General features: G+C 51.4%; 3 protein-coding genes across 5 annotated transcripts in view; all 3 read right to left on the bottom strand.

Annotated features, from left to right (window-relative positions):
* Window positions 1-1,825, bottom strand: part of aatkb (apoptosis-associated tyrosine kinase b) — a 14,585-nt gene extending 12,760 nt beyond the window's left edge. For both annotated transcript variants that reach the window (XM_019874513.1, XM_019874514.1), the window contains exon 1: window positions 1,633-1,825. In XM_019874513.1, the coding sequence (XP_019730072.1) occupies window positions 1,633-1,714 (82 nt within the window). In that variant the 5' untranslated portion in view covers window positions 1,715-1,825. The remainder of the gene's footprint in view (window positions 1-1,632) is intronic.
* Window positions 1,826-3,564: 1,739 nt separating this feature from the next.
* st6galnac (ST6 (alpha-N-acetyl-neuraminyl-2,3-beta-galactosyl-1,3)-N-acetylgalactosaminide alpha-2,6-sialyltransferase) lies at window positions 3,565-9,161 on the bottom strand. Its single transcript, XM_019874599.1, has 9 exons — window positions 8,045-9,161; window positions 7,591-7,894; window positions 7,132-7,309; window positions 6,792-6,957; window positions 6,184-6,358; window positions 5,801-5,939; window positions 5,620-5,723; window positions 5,376-5,459; window positions 3,565-5,287 (listed from the first exon to the last, which is right to left on the bottom strand). The coding sequence occupies exons 2-9, from the start codon at window positions 7,716-7,718 to the stop codon at window positions 5,017-5,019; spliced, it is 1,245 nt and encodes a 414-aa protein (XP_019730158.1). The 5' UTR covers window positions 7,719-7,894; window positions 8,045-9,161; the 3' UTR covers window positions 3,565-5,016.
* A 1,290-nt stretch (window positions 9,162-10,451) lies between these two features.
* cep131 (centrosomal protein 131) lies at window positions 10,452-20,886 on the bottom strand. 2 transcript variants are annotated; one of them, XM_019874528.1, is made up of 28 exons: window positions 20,709-20,886; window positions 19,572-19,783; window positions 19,406-19,497; window positions 18,857-18,947; window positions 18,695-18,810; window positions 18,259-18,363; window positions 18,021-18,188; window positions 17,688-17,805; window positions 17,490-17,597; window positions 16,967-17,159; window positions 16,752-16,846; window positions 16,556-16,663; window positions 16,185-16,424; window positions 15,871-16,032; window positions 15,605-15,799; window positions 15,284-15,424; window positions 15,072-15,197; window positions 14,755-14,871; window positions 14,368-14,397; window positions 13,822-13,924; window positions 13,420-13,729; window positions 13,218-13,335; window positions 12,818-12,892; window positions 12,566-12,708; window positions 12,287-12,464; window positions 11,925-12,121; window positions 11,777-11,837; window positions 10,452-11,691 (listed from the first exon to the last, which is right to left on the bottom strand). In XM_019874528.1, the coding sequence occupies exons 2-28, from the start codon at window positions 19,767-19,769 to the stop codon at window positions 11,620-11,622; spliced, it is 3,660 nt and encodes a 1,219-aa protein (XP_019730087.1). In that variant the 5' UTR covers window positions 19,770-19,783; window positions 20,709-20,886; the 3' UTR covers window positions 10,452-11,619. The 2 variants fall into 2 exon arrangements, with proteins under 2 accessions (XP_019730087.1, XP_019730088.1); XM_019874529.1 differs by lacking the exon at window positions 14,368-14,397.
* Between the last annotated feature and the right edge of the window lie 234 nt (window positions 20,887-21,120).

Genomic DNA, 21,120 nt, shown 5'->3' with positions numbered 1-21,120 from the left:
GGGTCTGTGTGAGCGCTCTCGGGGTGTGCAAGTGCGTTTTTGTGCACCAGTTGGATGTGCGTCTGTGTGTGGACGTGTTACGTAAGAGCTGCGCATGCATGTGTGATGTCACATGTGCGTCTGAAGGCACGGCACGCGCTGTGGTGCACGTTTCCTTTTCCACGCGCCGGCGCGCCTCGGCGTCAAAACGAGGGCACGGCGCTCGCCCTCGTGATCTTGGTTCACTTTTGTAGTCTTCCCGTCGAGGCGGAATGGGGGGGTCTGTGTGAGCGCTCTCGGGGTGTGCAAGTGCGTTTTTGTGCACCAGTTGGATGTGCGTCTGTGTGTGGACGTGTTACGTAAGAGCTGCGCATGCATGTGTGATGTCACATGTGCGTCTGAAGGCACGGCACGCGCTGTGGTGCACGTTTCCTTTTCCACGCGCCGGCGCGCCTCGGCGTCAAAACGAGGGCACGGCGCTCGCCCTCGTGATCTTGGTTCACTTTTGTAGTCTTCCCGTCGAGGCGGAATGTTCTTGGATCATCCGCTGGAGGATGCGGTTGCCACGGAAACGGGCCGCTACTTACTCCGGCCTTCTGCTCTGTGTTTACTCGCCGAGCATCGCAACTTTGCTTGTCTGGCACAAACTCTGCTTCACTCCTGGGGGCCCGACTGCAACATAAATGAAGCTAGGCGTGGCTAAGCTAGAGGATTCTATTCGAGTCATCATGTGACCACGTGCCCTCCCTTTGCTGTGTTTTGCTGGGACAAGCATGCGAGCAACGTCTATTTTTAGCCCGCCGATATGAATTTCTTCATAACAATCAATCATTTATAATGTGAATTGTGCGCACGACAATACAGACACTTCCACATCGACAAACTTTGCCGACTTTTCCCCACCGACGTTATGGGCCTTTCGTCAAATTTCATCGCGAATTTTAATTTGCCGCTGACATGAGATTTTAAAAGCAGCAGCACATTTTTAAAGGTAATGTCACGTATCCGTGCCAACATCCTGTCGAGATTTTTCTTGACTCGCATTCTGTGAGCTTAGAAAGCTATATTAGCGTGAAATGTGGCATTAGCCCCGACGACGCGACTACTCAACAAGCATCAAAACGTGATGCCCGCATTTGAGACTAACTTTTCAATGCGAGCGATATGTTAACACTCAAATGTGATCTTAGCGTTCCGCTGCTGCAACAAAAGCCTGAAAATGCAACGCTAGCATCAAAATGTTACATTCCAGGTTTGCTGAGTAAGCTAACAAATTCACTTGACCAACGCGATCAAGCTGACCATGTTCAATCGTGTGACGGGATGACAACATCACACGATGATGTCATCATCGGGTGATTGACAGGATGCTAAAATTAGAAATGTTATATCGCAATGTTTTTTTTCTGCTCCTTCAGCAAGAATCTGGAGCCGCGGTTGCCATGGCAACAGGCCGCAACACTTTATTGCGTAAGACCGAGACAGCGGATGGACGATTAGCTCTTAATGAAGATGACAAATGATTAATTAACTTCATGGCGCTCCGCACGTGCGAGTATGACGGCAAGGAGGCGCTCACGTGAACGCGTGCGCGCGCACACACATACACACACAATCCGAAATGGAACCCCAGTGCTGGAATGTTTTTCTCACCTGTGCCTATGGCGGCGGCGCGGGGCCAAAGCGCGGCACACGTCAGCATCATCAGCATCTTCTTCATCTTCATCTCCATCATCACTCTTCCCTCATCCTCATCTTCATCCTTTCCGAAGCGAGCCCGGCCAGCTGCGGATTTGCGCGTCCATCTCCAGGAAGGAAAAAAGCTTCAAAGGAGTCAAGAAGGTTCCAGAGATGGCTTCGTTGGTCCATTGGTGTCGAGTAGGGGGAGGAGGGGGGGAGGCTGCTGGTGCTGTCCGCGGTGCTGCTTGCGAGAGCGCCATCTTGCTCGCTAATGCTGAGGGGGAGGGGCGGAGGGGTTATGCTGGGGGGGCATTCATGCGCATGCGCTGAGACGCATGCATACACACACCCCTGTGGACACGCGTAGGCACACTCAGACACATCGGGACGTAGCCAGAAATTTTGAAGTGGGGAGGCCAGCGTGAGCCAACGTTTCACTGAGGGGCGGCCATGTACTTCCCCTCCGTAACTGAGGCGGCTTTTTTTTTTTCTTTTTAAATCATGCAAGCTTCATTTACTCCACCATGCCTATCTACTCTCAATTGCTTTGCTTGTGTGCGTTATCTCAAAGCCAACTTCTCTCTCATATGCGCTGACTCGCTCGCTAACCGCCAATCACAGTGATCAAATGTTCACCGGCGGCCGACACCATCTTGCATGCTGCAAAATCATCCAGTCTAAAGATCACAGTGAAACAAAAATCTCCGAATATAAAAATTGTGGCATATTATGGAGGGATCAAAGAACACCACAGACCTGTGAAAAGAGCCGTAAAAATCAAAAATTTTCCCCCGAGATGTGGCCACCCCCATAACCCACCACATAGCACCGGCCCTGCGCACACAAAAGCAGTAATGTGCATTCTTAAACACGCACACAGAAGCACATTTGTGCAACGTTCACACAGCTCACTCATACTTCCTCTTTGGTGTCGTCAAAGAACACGTTGTTGGGTCAGTGGCAAATGCTCATGACGGACGGGTGCTACCTGTTTTCAGTCGTCCTCGTCAAACTTTGATTTGAAGGTCTCCATCCGGCTGGCAAGCGCACAGAAGCATCATGGGAAAAGTCGTCGACAGGCACTTGAAGGCTGCACTGCTTGTGGCGACCGATTGAGAGCAGCAAAGTTACAGTCCACAGTGTCAAAAATACGGATAAATATGGACTTCCTGTCTCCGCCACAGGAAACCAAAACTAGGATGAAATCATACACACACACACATGCAAAAAAATCATTTCGTAAGCGTAAAAGGAGGCAAAACAGCAGCAGAGGTGCACTGAGCTGCAGTCACCGCTAGATGGCGGCCTAGTGAAGAACGCACAAACGATTCATGCAAAGCACTTTGAATAAGACATCGTATGGAATTATTTTCTTCTCCGAGCAGAATTCTTACACTTGAGACCTGTCCCCCAATTTTAGTTTCAGCATTTTGTCACGAAGCCGCCCAATGATACAAATAATGTCGAGGTGTGTCACTCGACGGGTCAAACATATCTGTGTTAACATTGCAGCTCCACTTACCTTTTGAATTTGACATGATTGTGCTTCGCCCCGAAGTACTTTCTGGAATTGTAACCACGGTTTTATTCTCAGACGCATTTTCATAAATTTCTTTTTCAGATCACTTGGAAAAATGATGACCATAAAACGACTCGACTAAAATCGACTTGGTGGTTTCATTTCCCACTTTTTTTTTCCCCAAGAACCGGTGATGTTTATTTGCTATAAAACTGTATGTCTCTTTCAAAAACATGACATGGTTTTTGAGTCAAGATTTTCCAAGTTTGCGTCTTATCATTCACTACTTCCACTTCTTTTGTTCCATCTACTCTGACAACGAGTCACATGCTCAATTCAGAAGCATTTGTACTGCGCTTTCGGTTACTCATTCCCTTCACAGTTGATAAGCTTTTCGGCTTTTATTACACATTACACCCAAAACAGGAACGTTAAAAATGTAATAAGTCACTGAGACGACGGCAGTCACAGTCAACAAAGGTCACTTTGGTTTGGTTCCTCATATCTGTCGCTTGGTCACGTGACTTGCACAGCCATCGATGTGTTAAGGCACTTGGGGGACTCAAAAGGAAATGTATGTCTAAAATCAGCAAGACTAAAGCAGGTGTCTAAACAGATTTGTTTTTAGACATAAAACAAATACGTTTAAAAAAATATCAAACAAGAAAATCATACCTAAAAGGAAATAACTTAAAACCATGTCCCAAAAGAAAAACAATGTTTTCAAAGATTAAAGAGTTGGCTTATTAACAGGTTTCTTTTGACATGTCAAGAAAGAAACCGTTTTTTCAAAAACAAGTGTAAACAGAAAACGACATGCCTCAGAAGAAAACATGTTCAAAACCAAAATGTCTGAACAAGAAAGAAACAAACAAAAAAAAAAAAAGTTGTTCAACAAGTTTCTTTACGGGAGAAAACCCATTGTGGGAATGCAGGAGGCTATTTCGTTGCGAGCGTTCCAATCTGCTGCTACCCTAGCAACAGGGGAGTCCAGTTGCTGGTTGCTACGGCGACCGGCCCAGCACACTGTCGGGCTCGCTCAGCAGGCTGCTTTTTGCTTGCGGTTCCATCGACGAGGAACCCGCCAACAGCAGAATTTGAGATGGCCAGGGCACAATGAAAGGTTCAGATTAGCACGTTGGCTAAGTAGCTTCGCTCGAGGAAACTCGTGCCTCTCCTTCGGCAAGAGCTGTCCGCTGGCCCAAAACGAGTGGTTGAGGACGTGCAAATGCGCTGAGAATAAATAAACAACAACATCAGGGGGGATTCAAGAGTGCTCAGGATTATTACGGCGCACTCAGGAGTGTTCAAAAAAAGGTTGAGGAGCGCTCCGTAGCATTCGCCCAGGTGCGTTCAACAGTGTACGGGAACGTTCAGCAGCGGTCAGAAATGTTCAGGGGCACTCAGAAAAATTCAATCGGCGCCTTTAAGAGCATCCGGGGGCATTGTTGAGCGTGTTCCGAAACGTTCAGGGCCGCTGAGAAGTATTCATTAAGGTTGCGTTCAAGAGCGTGAAGGGGCGTGAAGGAATGTTTCATTCACTCGGGTGCGTTCAAGGGCATTCAGGAGTGGTCAGAAATGTTCAAGGATACTCAGAAGAATTCAGTTGTTCAAGGGCATGACGGAGCGTCAAGGATCGTTCGGGAGCATTCAGTCGGGTGCGTTGACGCCCGTTCAGAAGAAGAGCACCGAGCGACTTGAAGGGTGTCCGGTAAATTTCAGAAGCAGTCATTGAGATGCGTTCAGGAGCTTCGAAAAAGCCGCTCGGTAATGTTGAGGAGCACCGGCGGGTATTCGCCGGGCGTTGAAGAGCGTCCGGGAGAAAACCCAGGAGTGGCTCACGAGCGCATGTAAAGTGCGATGAGGCCGGCTCGGTGCAGCCGCTGCCACAGGTTCATCTCCAACATCAAGTCGTGGTTAACGAAGAATCCCACCGGGTGGTACTTCGTGTCATAGTAGTGGTCCGAGTACTTTTTGTATTGTGGCGTCATGAAGCCGTAGGCGCTGACGCGGTCGCAGCTGTGCAGCGCCGCCAGCAGCATGACGGCGCCGGTCGACGGCCGGTAGATGCTCTTGTATTTGGTTTTCAGGGTTTTGGACGGAAGGAACCTGAAGGAAAACATGGTCACGCTCACTCAGGGGAGGGGGGGTTGGTTGCCGTGGTGATCGAGGGGAGGAGGGGTCGGGGCTCCCTCACCTGTTTCTGAGGTAGCGAATGAAGTCGGGATGGTACATCTTCAGCTTGGCCGCAGTCACGTCCTTCCCAAAGTACGTGGTCGGACTGAGAGGAAAACATGACGTGATAATAATGACATCACGATGCAGGGGGGGAGGGGGGTCATTGAGAATGCATCAAGGCATCACTTTCTGGTGCCTGGGAAGCGGCCAACGAGCGGCTGATTCCAAACACAAGAGCGTCATGCCCAAAAGGTGGTACTGACTCTTTGCCTCGGTCGCGTCCTTGCTCAACGAGGGTGCGCTGGGCCGCCGCCTTCATCAGCAGGTAGTCGCGGTCGTGGTCGGGCAGGAAGACGTAGCGCGTTTCCTGTCCGGGGGTGCGACGTGACCGCGATCGCGTCAAGGCACGTCCTCCTTGAGCGGGCGGCAGAGCGTGTGGCTCACCTGAGACTGAGGCGGCCCTCGGTAGCCGGCGGAGGCGTAGTTCATCATGGAGTTCATCAGCGTGTTGGTGGAGAAGGTGTAGTGGGTGGTGCGCACCCCCACGTCTTCCTCGAAGCCCGCCAGGATGGCACCGTTCGTCCTAGGCGAGCAAAGCGTCAACTCAGAACCTTAAGCACGTCATCACCAAAAGGGGGCGACCACGAGTCAAAGCTAAACGCAGAAGCTTTTGAATTTTGTCGTCAAAAGAAGCTTCCTGATGCCACCGGAGGCGGGGATTGCAGTCACGTGACTTGACTTCGATGTCATGTTCGGACCAAGGCGAAAACAGTTTGTTTTACGTGCATAAAATGTAGTTTTTTTTATTCCACGTCAGATGAGCTCACCTGAAGACGTAGTGGTGCTGGTCAATCTCCTTCCCCATCTTGGAGCCCTTCAGGATGCCGCCGTTCCCGACCACGGCGCAGCGGGTGCAGCGGGACGGGTCGCGGCGAGTCGCCCAGTCGTCCAACACGATGCCGTTGGCGGACGAGTTGAGCAGCGACAGTGTGTCTGACAGCACTGTCCGGAAAAATGTTCAATAGATCATCAGGTGCGCGGCAGCAAATCATCCAATTCCTCCAGCCCCCGCCCCCTTCATTCAAACGAAAAAAAGGATTGAAGAGGATTTAATATTGTCGCCCCCAACCCCCCACAAAAAAAAAAAAAAACAGCTGCGCTTGAAATATTTCCTGTCAGACTAAATAGTGTCGCCATCTAGTGGCCAACAGTGGAATTGCTCCCAAAATAATCAGCAACCCCAAAAATTCATTTCAAATGAACTCCCGAAAGCTGATGTATGATATGTTTTATGATCACCATTTCTGCCTTTTGCGATATTTGAGTTTGGCGGCACGGCAAGAGGTTTTCGGAGCGTCCAAAAAAATGTGCTCCGGCTCGTGAAAGTTGGCAAAACGCTGCTTGAGACATGGGAAATGGTCGTGTGGGTACCGACTTTGATAGGTGAGGCTCCCCCAGCCGTTTGCGCCCACGTACGGACGGAGGCGACGGTATTCGGCGGCCGTGACGTGTTTGGACCACTGCAGCACCGGAACGCTCTTCAGGAACAGCTCGGACACGTCCGACTTGGCGACGCGGCTTCCGATGCCGTCGGGGCAGTCCTGCGCACAGCGAGTCACGCGTTGAGCCGATGGGAGGACAACTGCTCACGACATTGTTCCAAAGGTCACTTGAACAATGCAGGGCACATGATTTCAAAGCAGCTTCGAACTTTGAATCCCACATGATTCTAAAATGATTCGGTAGCATTCCGATGAGTTTTGCGCTCCACTCACGGTTTGCGGCGCGACATTTTCACTGGCGTAGGCGTCCCCGATGAAGGGGGGCTCAGTGGGCTTCCCGGAATTTTTTTTGTGCCGGGTCACGTTAGCGGCCGGCGGCGGTGTCGTCGTCCCGGGACGGGCCGCCGGCGAGGGGACGGGGTTGCTCCGGTTGCCATGGAGACGCGGGTCGCTGCGGAAGAGCAGATGTCTGTGAGGCGGTCTGCTGGTGGCGCACGACGATGACATTGTGAGGAGAATCTACACGTGCCCACCGAGCAGTTTTCGTTATCAAGACTCCCGTAGTCTTCATTGCGCAACAATTTTTTTTTTTCTTTTCAAATAATTTCACCAAAATAAATTGACTAAATTTTGTCCAAACAAAGTTATTTCAGCATTTCATCTTTTGATCTATTGCAATTAAAACTTTAAATCTCAACGTTGGCTCGTCTCCATGGTGATTGTGTGACTGACCTCCACGGTGATCCGAGGTGGGCCCAGGACAGCGCCAGGGAGGTCTCCAGGTTCCCGGACAGGAAGTAGACACACAGCACGGAGGCTGCGGTGATGGCTGCCAGGGCCAGCCGCCTCGGCGCCGACATCCCCGGCGGCGCGGAAGGGTCGGTTGGAGCAGTGGGGAGAGTGGGGGAGCCACGCTCACTCAGGAGCTGCCGCTGCTGGGGGCTTCACTGGCCCCCCGCTTCCACTGAGGGCGCATCAGGTGATGTGTGTGTGATGCGGGGGGAGATGAAGAAAGTTCAGGATCTGTCAGAATTCTCTGGAGAGAAAAAGAAAAAGTTAAGACGTATAGACAAACAGTGGACTGGTGGTCGCAGTGTTTCATCGGCGCACAACTCGGCCAAAAGGTGATGACATCACAATCTGATGGCTAAAGCGAATCTGCGCCAACACTCGCAGCTCTGCTTACCTTCCGGCTTGGACACGACAGCGCAGTCCAGACGCTTGACTATTTGGCACATTTGGCCGCGCGCGCCCTTTCAAAGCAACATCGGAGTAAGCCACGTGTTGTCGCTCCCTGCATCCGTTATCTACTTCCTGTTTGGGCAGCTTGACTTCCTGTTGCTTAGCGAAGCGCATATAAGACACGGCAACGGCATTGGCAAACGGCCGTGAGAAAAGGTTGCAGGGGTGGCGATGAGCACACACACACACCCACAGACAAAAAAAACAAGGATTACAATCGGATTGATGACAACCTGACTCACACACAAATCCAACAAAGATTGTAAAGTGAACCCAAGCGGATTCCAACCCTGAACGCGACATGACCTCAAAGCTGGATCCAACTGTTTTTTTTTTTTTTAACAACTCTGACAAGTGTCAACTTTCTTACTCGTGTGCGTCACCGGGGCCTGGTGAGAGTCGTAAAGTGACACAGAGCCTGCCTGTCACTGATACCACCCCCCCGGCCCCCTTCCTCCACCACCGTTTGAGTGGACAATAAAGTAATGTGGGGAGGGGATTGCAAATGTGAACAATGCCACCTCCCCCCCAGACTTGCGGATAAAACTCAAAATGGCACCCAATGGACAACTCACACCAAAATGTAGACACAAGTGAGTGATCTTCCTGTGCGGTCTACCTCAGCTTTTGTTTTTTGTGGGCGGGAGAAAGGGGGGGGTGCTTACGTTGTCGCGCTTCCCAACCAGCAATTGAGCAGGATTGTCAGGATGAAAGCAACACCCTTCCAACTCTTACTGCAATCCAATTCCAACATGTTTCTATCCACGAGCCCGATCGCATTCGAACCACGATGACAAGCGGAGAATGATCGGGAATCTAAGCAAGATTCTTTCACGTGTCCGACAATTTCAACATGATTCCTAAAAATTCTGACAAACGGATAATAACAGGGAGTCCAAGCACAAATCCGACACGATTCTTACCCGCGACTTCAACAATCAACATTTTGAACGTGATTGGAACCACAACTCCTTCAGGATTCCAAACTGATTGCAGTCGGGATACTCACACGATTCTAAATCATGATTCTAGTGGAGTTGGAGTGGGCTTGTTTTTGGTGGGAGGGGAGGGGGCAGGGGGGTGTTGTGAAAAGGCCTCACCTGGTCCTGCCGGTCCTCGGTGGTCCCTGAGCCAAGCTTTTCGAGGACTTGGGAGACGCTTTGAGGAGTTGGAGGCACTCAACGACACTCAGCTGCTGCCAGGACCGCCTACTCGAGGGGGGCGGGGAGGCGTTCCTGGTCCTGTAGGGTGGGGCCACAATGAGAGAGCAACAGCTGCTGGCAGCAGCCCCGGGGGGGGGGGCCCTCTCCCGCTCCGGCACGGAAGGAGAGGGGGAGAGAAGGCAATTTGAAGCCAATGGCAGCGCAGCGGGCGTGCTTCTGTCGCCGGTGTTTTGAAGCCGGCAACCTCAGGCCCGCTTGTCGTGCTTGACAACATCAGGGGAGGAGGGGGGCGCGCTTCTCAGGTCGTTCTCAGATAAGCAGGGGTTGAGCTCAGGGGCAGAAGGGACTGCTCACAAAATCAACAAAGGTTAAAAGGCGGATGGACAACAATTCCAAATACATTTCTGGAACAAATAAGCAATCGTTGAATCGTTTTTTTGGCATTGATAACATTCGTGGACATTTTCCAATGCTGTCATATATAACTAATACAAATGTAACTCGTGGAGTACACGTCTGCGAGTACATTTTTTTTAACCTAAATGTAAAATTGTTAGGCACTATTAACAGCAAATAAATTAAATCTTGAGATACGAGTTGATGATACTAAAACGTGATATTTATGATCACTTTTTGTGGCCAAAGCTCCAAATGAAGGCAACAACTTTTGATGACGTGACTTCCGCGTATGGGCCCTGCCTGCGCGTCTTTCTGTGCACGTCGACTGCTTGGCTTCTTGCCACGCATGTCAAGTCGTCCTTGGGGGAGGGGGTCAAAGTGTCTCCTCACGATTCTTTGGATTTGAGATCAGAACCCGCAGGCGGCGACAGGGGCTCTTTTGTTTGCGTGCGGCGCGGTGTGGCGCCGAGGCCCGCCAGCCACCTTGGCTTTCATCGGCAGAAAGCAAAATGCGCTGAAAGAGGAAGACAAGCTCTGGAGCAAAGTGGGTCACAAGACTCGCAATACTTTGTTCCGCCCCCCCCCCCACCCCTTGATGTCCCGCTTTGTCCTGTTGGAGGCAGCAAAGGGCAGCTCAGAAGTACTTTGTGGCAGTGTTCAAATTCCAGTCTGGGTTAAGATTCTCCCTTTACAGATAGCTTAAAGGAAGTTCGAAGCAGATGAAATGACGTTGGAGTTCGCTTGAGCTTAGATTCCTATCTGTCCAATATCTGTAAGAACAGACCCAGGCTTGTGAACGGACAGCGTGACATTCGTCTCGCTAACATTTATTGTTGAGCACATTTCACTGGAATAAAAGGGTGGTACATATATTCTATTATGTACAAGACATCTGATAACTTGACAGAGTAGAAAAAGTATCAATGGATTTTACTTGAACACATTTTGAAAAAAAGAAAAAAAAAAGTTATTTCGCCCCCCCGGAGGTCCAAAAGCTTTTTCCACCACAATAAATAGGGAATGAAAATGGATACATCAGCACGGGTTTCCTTCATTTTTCCGTTTAGTCCTTCGTTTTGGTCACGTGACTTGACGTGCTCTGGGAGCACCCCTCCCCCCAACTTTTTTTCCCCTCCTGAACATTGTTCTCGGTGCATGCTGGCGCATCCACACTGCAATCAGGCCACCTCAAAACACATCGCCCACCCTGACACGTCCTCTTCTTCTTCTTTTTCTCTTGAGAACATCCGACAGACTTTCCTGCCCGCTTCCCAGAAACAAAACACGAGTCACTATAAATTACACAACCCGGCTCCACCCAACCCTAAGTGGTGCAGGCCTGCCCGGGCTGGTCACAGAAACATCTGGAAAAGATCTGAGGATCATTGAGACATTCTTGCTCCGTCGTGGGAGGGGCCAGAAAGTGGTGTGGGGGTGTGAAAGGGGGTTCAGTTTGTTCGAGCTGATCCTTCCTGTCACTTGTGAGTTCACAGATACGACTTCAGGTCACCTTCCGTTACACCGAGTCCAAACATGGTATTCTGATGAAAATTGCCTTTGTGGAATAAGAATCAAGCAGCACGATTTTCATCCAACTCAGGTGGCGGCCATTTTGGCCTTCCACTACCCTCCACTTTCAACTGAAATTGAGGTCAAAGTGCCCTTGGGCTCGCATTTCAAAGGTCAGGTGACCAAACAGAAAAGAGGCCAGCGGTGACGTTCGCAATGCGAACCTGAAGGCAGTTTGACATCAATGTCAGTCATCGGCACAAAACGGCAAAGCGGTGAGATGATCCGCAACAAGTGGATTTACCTGCTGCATGAAAAACATGGAAAAGGAGCATGTCTGGTTTCTTTCCATGATGTCCATTTAAGGAAAAAAAAAAAAAAGACCCACAACACACTAGAAACGTTCATGTGAAGGTGCGAGTGAGTACTTCAGAGTGCGGTCTTGAGGTCATTTCTCCATCAGCTGCCTCCTTTGCTCCTCCCACAAGGCCTCCAGGTGCTCCGCCCTCTTCAGAGCAGCCTATCGGACGACAGCAAAGGGACGGCGTTTGACTCCCGCCCGCCGTCAGCCAAACGGCAGATGGCGTCCTGCTCACGCCACTCACCTCGTGCTGCCTCCGCAGAGCGTTGACCGCCTCGTCTTTCTTCAAGATGGCCGCCTTGACTCTGAAGGTGATGCCATCCGTGAGCATCGCAACGGAAGTGGGCCCGTGGCAGAGATTCTCAACACAAGCAAAGACTTAGGTTGCCTACCGCTGGTGCACTTCGTGGAGCTCGTCTTCCTTCTCCTTGCTGATCCTGTCCACCTCCGCCTGCAGCGTGACGCGCACCTCCTCCGCCTCCACCCTGGCCCTCTGCGCCTCCTCCTCGGCCAGCAGCAGGCGCGCGTCGAACTCCTGCTGGATCACCGAGGCCAGCCCGTGGCGCTCCTCCAGGAGTTGGTCCCGGTTCTCAACACACCAACGTGGCGCAAAAACAAAAGGCTGAGCCGCGGTGGCGAGCGACGACGTGTGATGTCACGCAACGTCGTGTGAATTCATATGCCGCATGATATCGTCAACATGTCACAAAATGTTCTGGCATGCCACACGAGGCGACGCGATGTCATTTCTCACCTGCGTGACGATGAGCAGGTCTTCCTCCTTGCGGCGCAGCGCATCCTTGAGCGCGTCGACTTGTTGCACCGCGTCCATGTGATGTTTCCTCAGCTCCTGCTGCTTGTCCAGGGACTCCCTCAGGGAACGCTCCAACTCCTTCAGCTCCACCTCGTACGCCTCCCGCACGCGATTCACCCTGACCAACAAAAAACATTCTCAGCATGTCTGGCAAACGGCTGACGTACGCCGCTCGCAATAAGATCATGGCTGCAAGCGGAAATCCCGTAACATGGCTACCTGTTTTGTGCGGCCCGTTCGCTCTCCTCCTTGTCCTTGCTGGTCTCCTCCTCCAGCGTCCAGATGGCGAGCTGGATCTCCTTGTCGCGCTCCTGCCGCAGCTCCTCTCGCAGCTGGCGCTCGTGTCTCAGGAGCCCCGCCTCCTAAGCGCCAAAACGTGTCATCGGCAAGCGGTGCACCGTCGCATTTCACGTGCATGGGCCAGCGCGGCGGTCCAGATGGGCGCTGCTTCCGACCGTCCGTCCGTCTCACCTGTTTCTTCCTGTATTCCTCCTCCCAGCTCATCTTTTCCTGGTCAAAACGCTCCTGCAGCTTCGTCAGCTCCGCCTGAGGACACAATCAAGTACCGGTACATGCGAAATGCTCAAATTCGCTTCCACTTGTATGATGCGTTTCTAACTCAATTTTTTGTGCGCTCGATAAAATGTGCCAAGTGGCCACAAGGCGGCGCCAAATCCCCTCTAATGCAAAAACAGTCATTGGTGTCAAGGTAGCAAGTCGGGTGATTGACAACAGCTTGTCAGTTGCATTAACCACCTGACTGTGTGTCACTACCAAACGGGTAATGTCGTGAGAATGTGTTTTGAAGAGCTTTAAAAAAAATAATAAATAAAAAAAATTTAAAATCTGGTGGAAGCTGATGATCCCCCACCTGGTGTCTCCTTTCCTGCTCCTCTCTGGTTTTGTCCAGCTCCTCCCTGAAAACTCGTCCGGCCATGCAGGAGTTCTCTTCCATGCGCCGACGCAACTCCTCCATCTCCGAGTGCTGCCTGCACACGACGGAAGGACGGCGAAGGTCTTTGAAAGCAGCCGCCTCTGTTTCAACCCGCCGGCCACCCGCGCTCAGGTCGTACCTGGCTGCCAGCTGCGCCAACCGCTCCTTCTCGTCGGCCACCTCCTTGTGGATGCGCTTTCTGTGCTGCTGCAGGGAGAGCTCCTCCTCCTGGAGCTGCTTCTCAAACTTGCGGCGGGCCAAGTCTCGCTCCCTGCGGCACTGCTCCTCCTTCTCGTTCTCCAGCTGCCTCCGCAGCTCCTCGCACTGTCGAGCGCAGCGCTCGGCCCCCTGCTCGTGCGCGTGCAGCAGCTCGGCCTCGTGGAGCGTGCGCAGCTTCTTCAGCTCCTGCTTGTGCTTGGAGATCAGCTTCTGGATGTCGGGCTCCAAGCCTGGCCAGCAGGAGGAGAAGGAAGCCGAGGATGAGAAATAATAGGCAAGGGACAAATACGGGGGCAGGCAGGGAGGCGCACGTCGGTTTTACCTTTGACTGTGATCTCTTTGATCTTCTTGGTTTTCTCATCAATCCATTTCTCCCGCCGGATCTTCTCCGTGACACTCATCAGCTCCTTCAGCTTCTTGATCTCCTGTCAGGGGGCAAGAAGCAGGATAAGGAGGAAGGAGAAGATTAGGAGGGAAGGAGGAGATGCCAGAGAAATCAAAAAGGACAAGGAAAAAAATGGGGGAATATACGGAGGAGGAGCAGCAGGATGGATGTAAGGAAGCAGAAGCAGGGAGGGGTGAAGAGAAGAGTAGGAGGTAAAAGAGGAAGACAATGTCACTTGCAGCTCCCAGAAGGAGGACGGTCAGCTGGTGTCGAGTGTGCGTAACATGCAACAAGAAATGCGAGGAGCAGCGCGAGGATGAAGACTTGGCCAAGGTGGTCGTGATGAGGATGATGAGGACTCACACGGACAGTGAGCATCCGGCAGGACGGACAGTGCGCTGCACAAACGAGTGAAGGGAAAAAGAGAAAAGATGGCGGCGTGGAAGCGGAGGAGTACGGCGGAGGTGGAGTGGCAAGCGTTACCTCGCACAGCGGACCCAGGATTTGCCAAACCTGACGCGGGGAAGGAGAAGCGGCCTCAGCGGCGGCGCCGGCGGCAACGGCGATGACAAGGAGGAAGAAGAAGACGTCGTTTAAGCAAAGAAAGACAGACGTGCAGCAGAAGCCAGATGTTATTTTAAAAAATTAATTAAATAGTGAATTTCCTTGAGAAATCTTTGATGACCTTCTAAGCAGGTTTGCAAGATAATTGGAGTCGGAAATCGCCCTGGATGCTCAAGTGGCTTTATGGGAAGCCGTTTGAGCATTTAATAGTGTGCTGAAGTGCCTCACGAGTGAGGACAAAGTGCGCACGAGTGTGTGGGCGGGAAGGCTACGGAAGCCAGAAGGCGAAGGTGAGGCGGCGGTCACCATTTCATGCTGCTCCTGCATCTGGGAGATCTTCTTGGTGTACTTGTGGTCCACCAGCTTGAGCTCGGCGATGGCGCCCTCGCATCGTTCGCTCAGAGCTTTTTTGTCGCCGATCAGCTGAGGACGGAGCGGGAGACACATGTTAGCGTGAACGCAGAAAGATCATTATTATTATTATTATTTTTTTTTAAACAGATATTTCTCCAGAACCCATCATGGTATTTTCAAGGATCTTTTTGCCTTGTTGAAATGGCCAGACTTTTTGGGAAATCTTCACGTTGCCGTTTAGGTCGCTGGCGGTTGTGCAACATGCCCACCTGGTCTATAAAGGTGAGGTGTCTCTGCACCGTGGCTTCGTATTGGTCCCTCTGCAGCTGCAGGTTTCGGCTCAGCTCCTTCTCCGTCTCCTTCACGTGCTGCACCGTCAGCTCCCTCTGCTGGGCCTGACCGGGACAGCAACGAAAACGTCAACGCTTTGACAGGCCATAAGCCGAGGGGGGGAGGGGGGTGGGGGCTGTCGTATTGTTACCAGTGCGTTCTGCAGCATTTCCACCAGGCGCTTCTTCTCCTCCAGCTCCATCTTGATCCTCATGATGGATCCCGACACTTGGGCGGCGGTGGCCGAGGCAGGGTCCAACGCGGGCGCCACCTCCTCCTCCAAAAATGCTGCCTGACGACATGCCAAGAGCAATGCTAGCATTACCGGATTGGGATTTTTAACTAACAAAATTAATGCTGCCATTGGCAGAATAATGAGATATAAAAATGTATTTTTAAAAAATGCACACAAGATGGAGAGCAGCAAAAACGGAATGGCTACTTGGGGGCAGGCAGCCTCAGACTGACTGACTTCTCTGTGCGAGGCGGTGGAACGCGGACGCTCCTGCTCCGACTTCTCCATCTCATCCAGGAAGTTCATGATGCTCTGCAGCTTGGCCTCCGACAGCAGCGCCGCTCCGTCTCCGTCCGGCGGCAGCGGCGGCGGCAGGCTGAGCTGGATGTGACGCTCCAGGTTGTCGGCCGTCAGCGAATCCGCATCACCGTCCTTTAAAAGGAAATAAAGTTTGACGGCACGGGCCATTCAAAAGTCAATTTTCCATCATGACGCGCTCTCACCGGGTCGAGCCAGGCGTATTTGTCTTTGTTGTAACATTTAGGCTCGGAAAAATGCTCGGGTTCCTCCTCCAGCAGCTTGATGGTGTCCAGCAGGTCGTTGAGGGTGGACTTGGACGCCGCGCAGGATCGATCCTCGCCGCTCAAACGCCTGCGAGGATGCTCCTGGAGCACGGGGAATTACAGGACAGTCAAAACATAGTTGGAAAAAAAAACCCTACAACAGACAAATATAATGATCAAGGGCTCCGCATATCTAAGGGTTTGCGCATACGCTCCAATATATCCATCCCCGGGAGAGCGACGTGGCCGATCACCTGAGAACACCGAGAACCGCCGCGACTGGACAAGGAGGGGGAAACGGCCCGGAAACAGGACAGTTCGGCAAATTCGGCCGGAAGGCGGCGGCCAAATGGCGCATTCTTGGCCTTGACATCTGCCGCTGACACGGGGCTGACATTCCTGGGCGAAGGAGGACTTCTGGCGCTCAGGGGAAGCCTGGCGCTGGAGCTTGGCCTGCCGCTTTCCGGCTTGCCCTGGGCTGGCGGCTGCAGATCCTACACAACACCACCAACAGGGGGCGGCATCGCACCAGTCAGTTTTCCGGGGGTACATGCACCACAAATATTACAGGCCGAGATTTGTTTGGTATTTTTTCCCCCCACGGCTGGCATAAACCTGCACGTACATCACAAAGCTTGGGCTCGGGGACCGCCAGGCGAGACAAACCAGGTGTCGCTTGACGTATCGATTCCCCGTCGTCGCCATCATCTTCCTCTGCGACGCCGTTGCGCTCCTACAGGGACAAAAAAATAAATTAAAAAAAATAGATGAGAAGAACAGCAGACCCGCAAAGGCGCTCGGAAAGGGAGGAGACTGGAGACCTGCGCGCACGGCGAGGCTCTGTGATTGGTCAACGCCGGAGAAACCACCCTGAAGCTCACTTCGCTCAAGTCGGCTGCCACGTTTGCGTGGAAGTCTGTGACACAAAGGCACATGCATGTGGGCATGTGCTGAATGAGTGCCAGGGACATCACACACACGCATGGACATAAATGCGCTCACACGAGTCTTAAACTGGCACACGTTACACACGCACCTGTGTTGTTGGCTTTGGCGTGTGTTGGCGACACGCTGGCGGTGTTGGTTGGCGATGCGCTACTCGGCAAAATCTTGGCTGGCTTCTTGCCTGGCGCCATGCCGCTCGCCCTGCGGTTCTCTACGTCTGCCTCTGGGCCCTGAAGTTGAGGAGCTTGAGGAGGATGATGCTGGGCTCTTTTCTGCTGCAGCTCCTATAATGACCACAAGAGGGAGACATTGAGGCAAGGCCTTTTCTTATTTAAACAAAATGAAAACAATTCTCTCATTAAATAGTGGCTAACTAGCTCCAATTAAATTCACCATTTCGATATATATAGTGTACGTCCTTTATAAATAAAATATTTCAAATGCAGCCATGGCCTACAAACCTTTAATTCTTTAATGTCATTAAATAATTGCCGAATGGATTTCTGGCTATTCAAAATCATCGACAATTGGTGCATCCATTACAGTTAAAGTACAAAAGAAAAAAGCAATCAAAAATTTGTTTTTAATGCAGAGACACTCTGGTGATCACTTACCTGGATAGCGGCAAGGCGCGCCTGGCGAGCTTTTTCTTCCCGAATCAGCTTGCGGTCGTCTCGAGGCATCTCCAGGTGACTCTCGGCCTCGGCTCTCTCCTGCCACTCCTGCGACCACAGTGATCCTTGTTGTTCACATCCGGCGCACTCGTAGGATATTGCAAAAAAACAAAAATGGCTTTGCAGAGCACCGCAGACCTTTCTTTTGCTGTCCAGGATGCGTCGCAGTGCCACCCGGTTGGCGCGGCGCCGCCTGGCATGTCGCCTGAACCAGCGCTGGATGGTGACGGCCGCCTGGTTGACCTGCTGGATGTATCTGCAAGGTTCGGCGCACTTTAGCACTTGGAAGAACACCATCAACGGTCGCATATTTAGATTTCGCTATAGATAAAGTGACCGTGGACTTTTACACATATGTATTTTTGGAAACTTTTTTTTTCTCCAATATTAGCCATTTTTTGTGCTCAAGCCAAAGCAATGAACTGGGGACTTTGAAATCCTACATAACTACTTTTAGATGCATGGCAAAACCTTTCGGCCTCCTCCTCAGAGACTTGGTTGCAGCGCTGCGGGGGTGGGCTGGCGCGCGGAACCGGACTTTTGTTGTTGGATGAGGTGGAGGAAAAGTTCTTCTGGGACTTGGTGAGCGAGCTGTTCTCCAGAGAGACGTCGTCGTTGGCGCTGGCCTTCAGGAGGTTGCTGAAAGAAAAAGCCGCGGCAATCGCAGAGGCCGTCGCGGACGAGCTGGAAGGTGGGCGGAAGGACGTACTTGAAGGGAGGCCTCTGGTTGGAGCTTTTGGGCGTCAGCGGCTTGTCGCCGTGGTTGTTGTGCAAGATGGTGGTGACGGCGTTGCCCACGGCGCCCTTGTTGCTCCTGACCGAGAACAGGCGTTAGGATCCCAAGGGAAGAATACTTGTTTTCTTCCATACAAATTGATTTTGTGACAATAGCAGTGAGAATTAAAAATAATATTTTTGGAAGAATAGAAAAGCTTTTTTTTATTTAAATAATTCTACCATTTAAGATTTTGTAAACAAAATGTAAAAAATAAAATACATAGATATAAAAAAAATCTTTAAAGTGGACATTGCAGGCTCTTGAAATTGTCTTGAGCATTTGACATCAATGGAAGGCTTTGGAAAGCGTCTCCAGTTAACCGTCGCTTGGCACAACTTTCGGAAGAGCGTCGTGAAGTGAACGGAACCTGTTGTTGGCAGTGAATGATGCGGCGGGGTCTCGTCTCTTCATGCCGCTGGGTGAGTCTGCGCCAGCACTGCTACGGCCAACGGGGAGCGCGGCGGGTGCCCGAGGTTGCTCGTCCTGAAAAAAAAATATAATATATATATATATATATATATATATATACCAAGACGTTCCAGGTGGTCCCGTCCGGTTTCTTTCGGCCGTCGGCGCCACTGTTTAACACGGTCAGGTAGTCGCCGCTGTGGTGGTCCGGACTGAGAGGAGCAAAAGTAACACGGATGCAAATACACACTCATTCTATGTTGTACATAAAAAATAAGTAACATTTTTAAAAAGTCGATTTGGAACACATCATTTAAATGTGAGTCACACTTTTCCCAGTCCTTATCAATGTCGTGTTACGTTGCATTGCGTTTTTAGCCTCGGGCTTATGGTCAGCAGCTCTGCACCGAGGATATTTCGGGGGAGGTGTTGAAAACGCGGCTAGCCAAACACAAGGCCACTTCAGCATTTAGGTCTGGTCTGAACAGATGCCGGACAATAGGCGCAAAGAGCGCACACTTTTCTTCTCGTACTGGCTCCACCGGGTGGGGTGAGGGTAACCTGACCCGAAGGTCTTAACCCCCCCCCCCCCACCCACACTTTTTGTTATTATACTACACACACACAAAAAGTGTGTGTGCGTGTGTGTCAAGTGAGCTCACTATGGTACCTGAGCGCAAAGTGTGCTTGCTGGCTGACGTGCGTGGTGCTGTTGGAGCGCCGCAGGTTCTTGACTGAGCGAGGACTTCCCACGCCGTCGCCCTGCGAAGATAGACGCACGTTTTCCCCAGACCAATGGCGCAAGTTTTCAATGCGCAGCGGCGGCTCCTCCTCACCAGGGTGTTGCGCTTGCCTCGGGCCTCGCACGGCGCCGACACAGACACCGAGCGGGCCAAGAACTTGCCGGCGGGCAACATGCCGGCACCGCCGCCGGGTCTCTTGGAGAAAGAGAGCCGCGAGCCGGACAAGCTGAGGTCCAGGACGTCCCCCGGCGGGGTGGCCGAGATGGACGAGGGGCTTCGCGTGGCGTGCATCCTTCACTTGACACCTATGCATAAGACCACGGCTCATTTGATCACAACAAAGCGACTCACATGACCATGACTACAAACAACAGAAACCGCCTTTGCATTCTGCTCAAAGAAAACTTGAGCCGTGTTTGCGTGCAGCTAACCAGGCAAATTGCACATAACCAAGTGAATGATATCCACCGCTCATTCCCAACCTCTGAGGTGCTGTGGAAAATGTTTTTTTTTCTTCCGTGGTCCTTCCCACAAAAAAAAAAAAACAAATTGAGGTGGCAAATACAGGTCCTGAAAGGCTTCAGCCACAGGTCCTTCTACAATGTTGACGGCTAAACGAACTCCTTTAAAGGCTGAAAGGTGATTTACATCAGATATATCAGGCATCTTTCTAATGCTGCTTCGGAACTGGCTGAGAGATGGAAAACAGGGAGGACAGCGGCCCTCCAGGCCTGGAGCTGGACATGCCAACCCGACATTTTTTTCAACTATTTGTAGCGGGTCTTGACCGCTCACCACCGCGAGTAACGAGGCTTGATTGCAGCAGGTGGATACCAAGCTCATCAAATAATCCAGTTCAACTGCGACAAAATTGCAAAGCAATCACAGTAAATACAACGTGGAAGCGGAACGTCGCGAAATGCATAAGTAACGTGGTCAAAAAACAATAAAAATAACAACAAAATCAATAGTCAGTCAGTCAGTCAGTATGATGCTAAATGGCAAAATGCTCCCCACGACGACCACGCGACGACGCGAAGTGCCGAACACGAGAAGAGATTTGAGTGGCACACAAACTCACGCCAGATTGCAGCTCAACATTTTTCATGTTTTTTGCTCCAAAATGTGGAGAAAAAAAAAAAGGCCAACAGAGTACAAGCTAAAGCTCCGACGGCGCAAGCTAACGCTCGCTCGCGTCCTACACGCCGAAAAACGTAGACACAAACATACTTTAGCGTGTGAAGAGCCGCATCACTGAAGAAACTCTCCGACGAACGGGGAATGCCAACGTCCACTTAACGGGAGAATTTACGCACTCCGTCAGTCAACTGGCACCAGGGAAGAGCGAAAACCACCAAACATTCAAAGTCAACATCTCGTCGTCACGAATCGTCCATTAGTTCCGCCTTTTCCGTTAGCCTATTGGCTAGTGCTTGATATCCCGGCTCCTCTTCTTGGCTCTGATTGGCTGATGACTCGTAAAGTAGGCGTGAACTACGAGGGGTTTGGTTGTGTCCATATCTGACTCCGGAGGCGTGACGGCTCAGACAAACGTCTTCTCACCCCAAAAAATAAAATATTAAAAAAAATAAAAATCGGAAAAGGTGATAGTTTTGTCCCTTGCATGTAAAAGTAAATATGT

This window comes from Hippocampus comes, unplaced genomic scaffold, assembly GCF_001891065.2.
Source record: "Hippocampus comes isolate QL1 unplaced genomic scaffold, H_comes_QL1_v1.1 scaffold279, whole genome shotgun sequence".
NCBI classification, from domain to species: Eukaryota; Metazoa; Chordata; class Actinopteri; order Syngnathiformes; family Syngnathidae; genus Hippocampus; species Hippocampus comes.
Note: the sequence above shows the minus strand (reverse complement) of the source record. Positions and strands in the feature narration are given on the sequence as shown.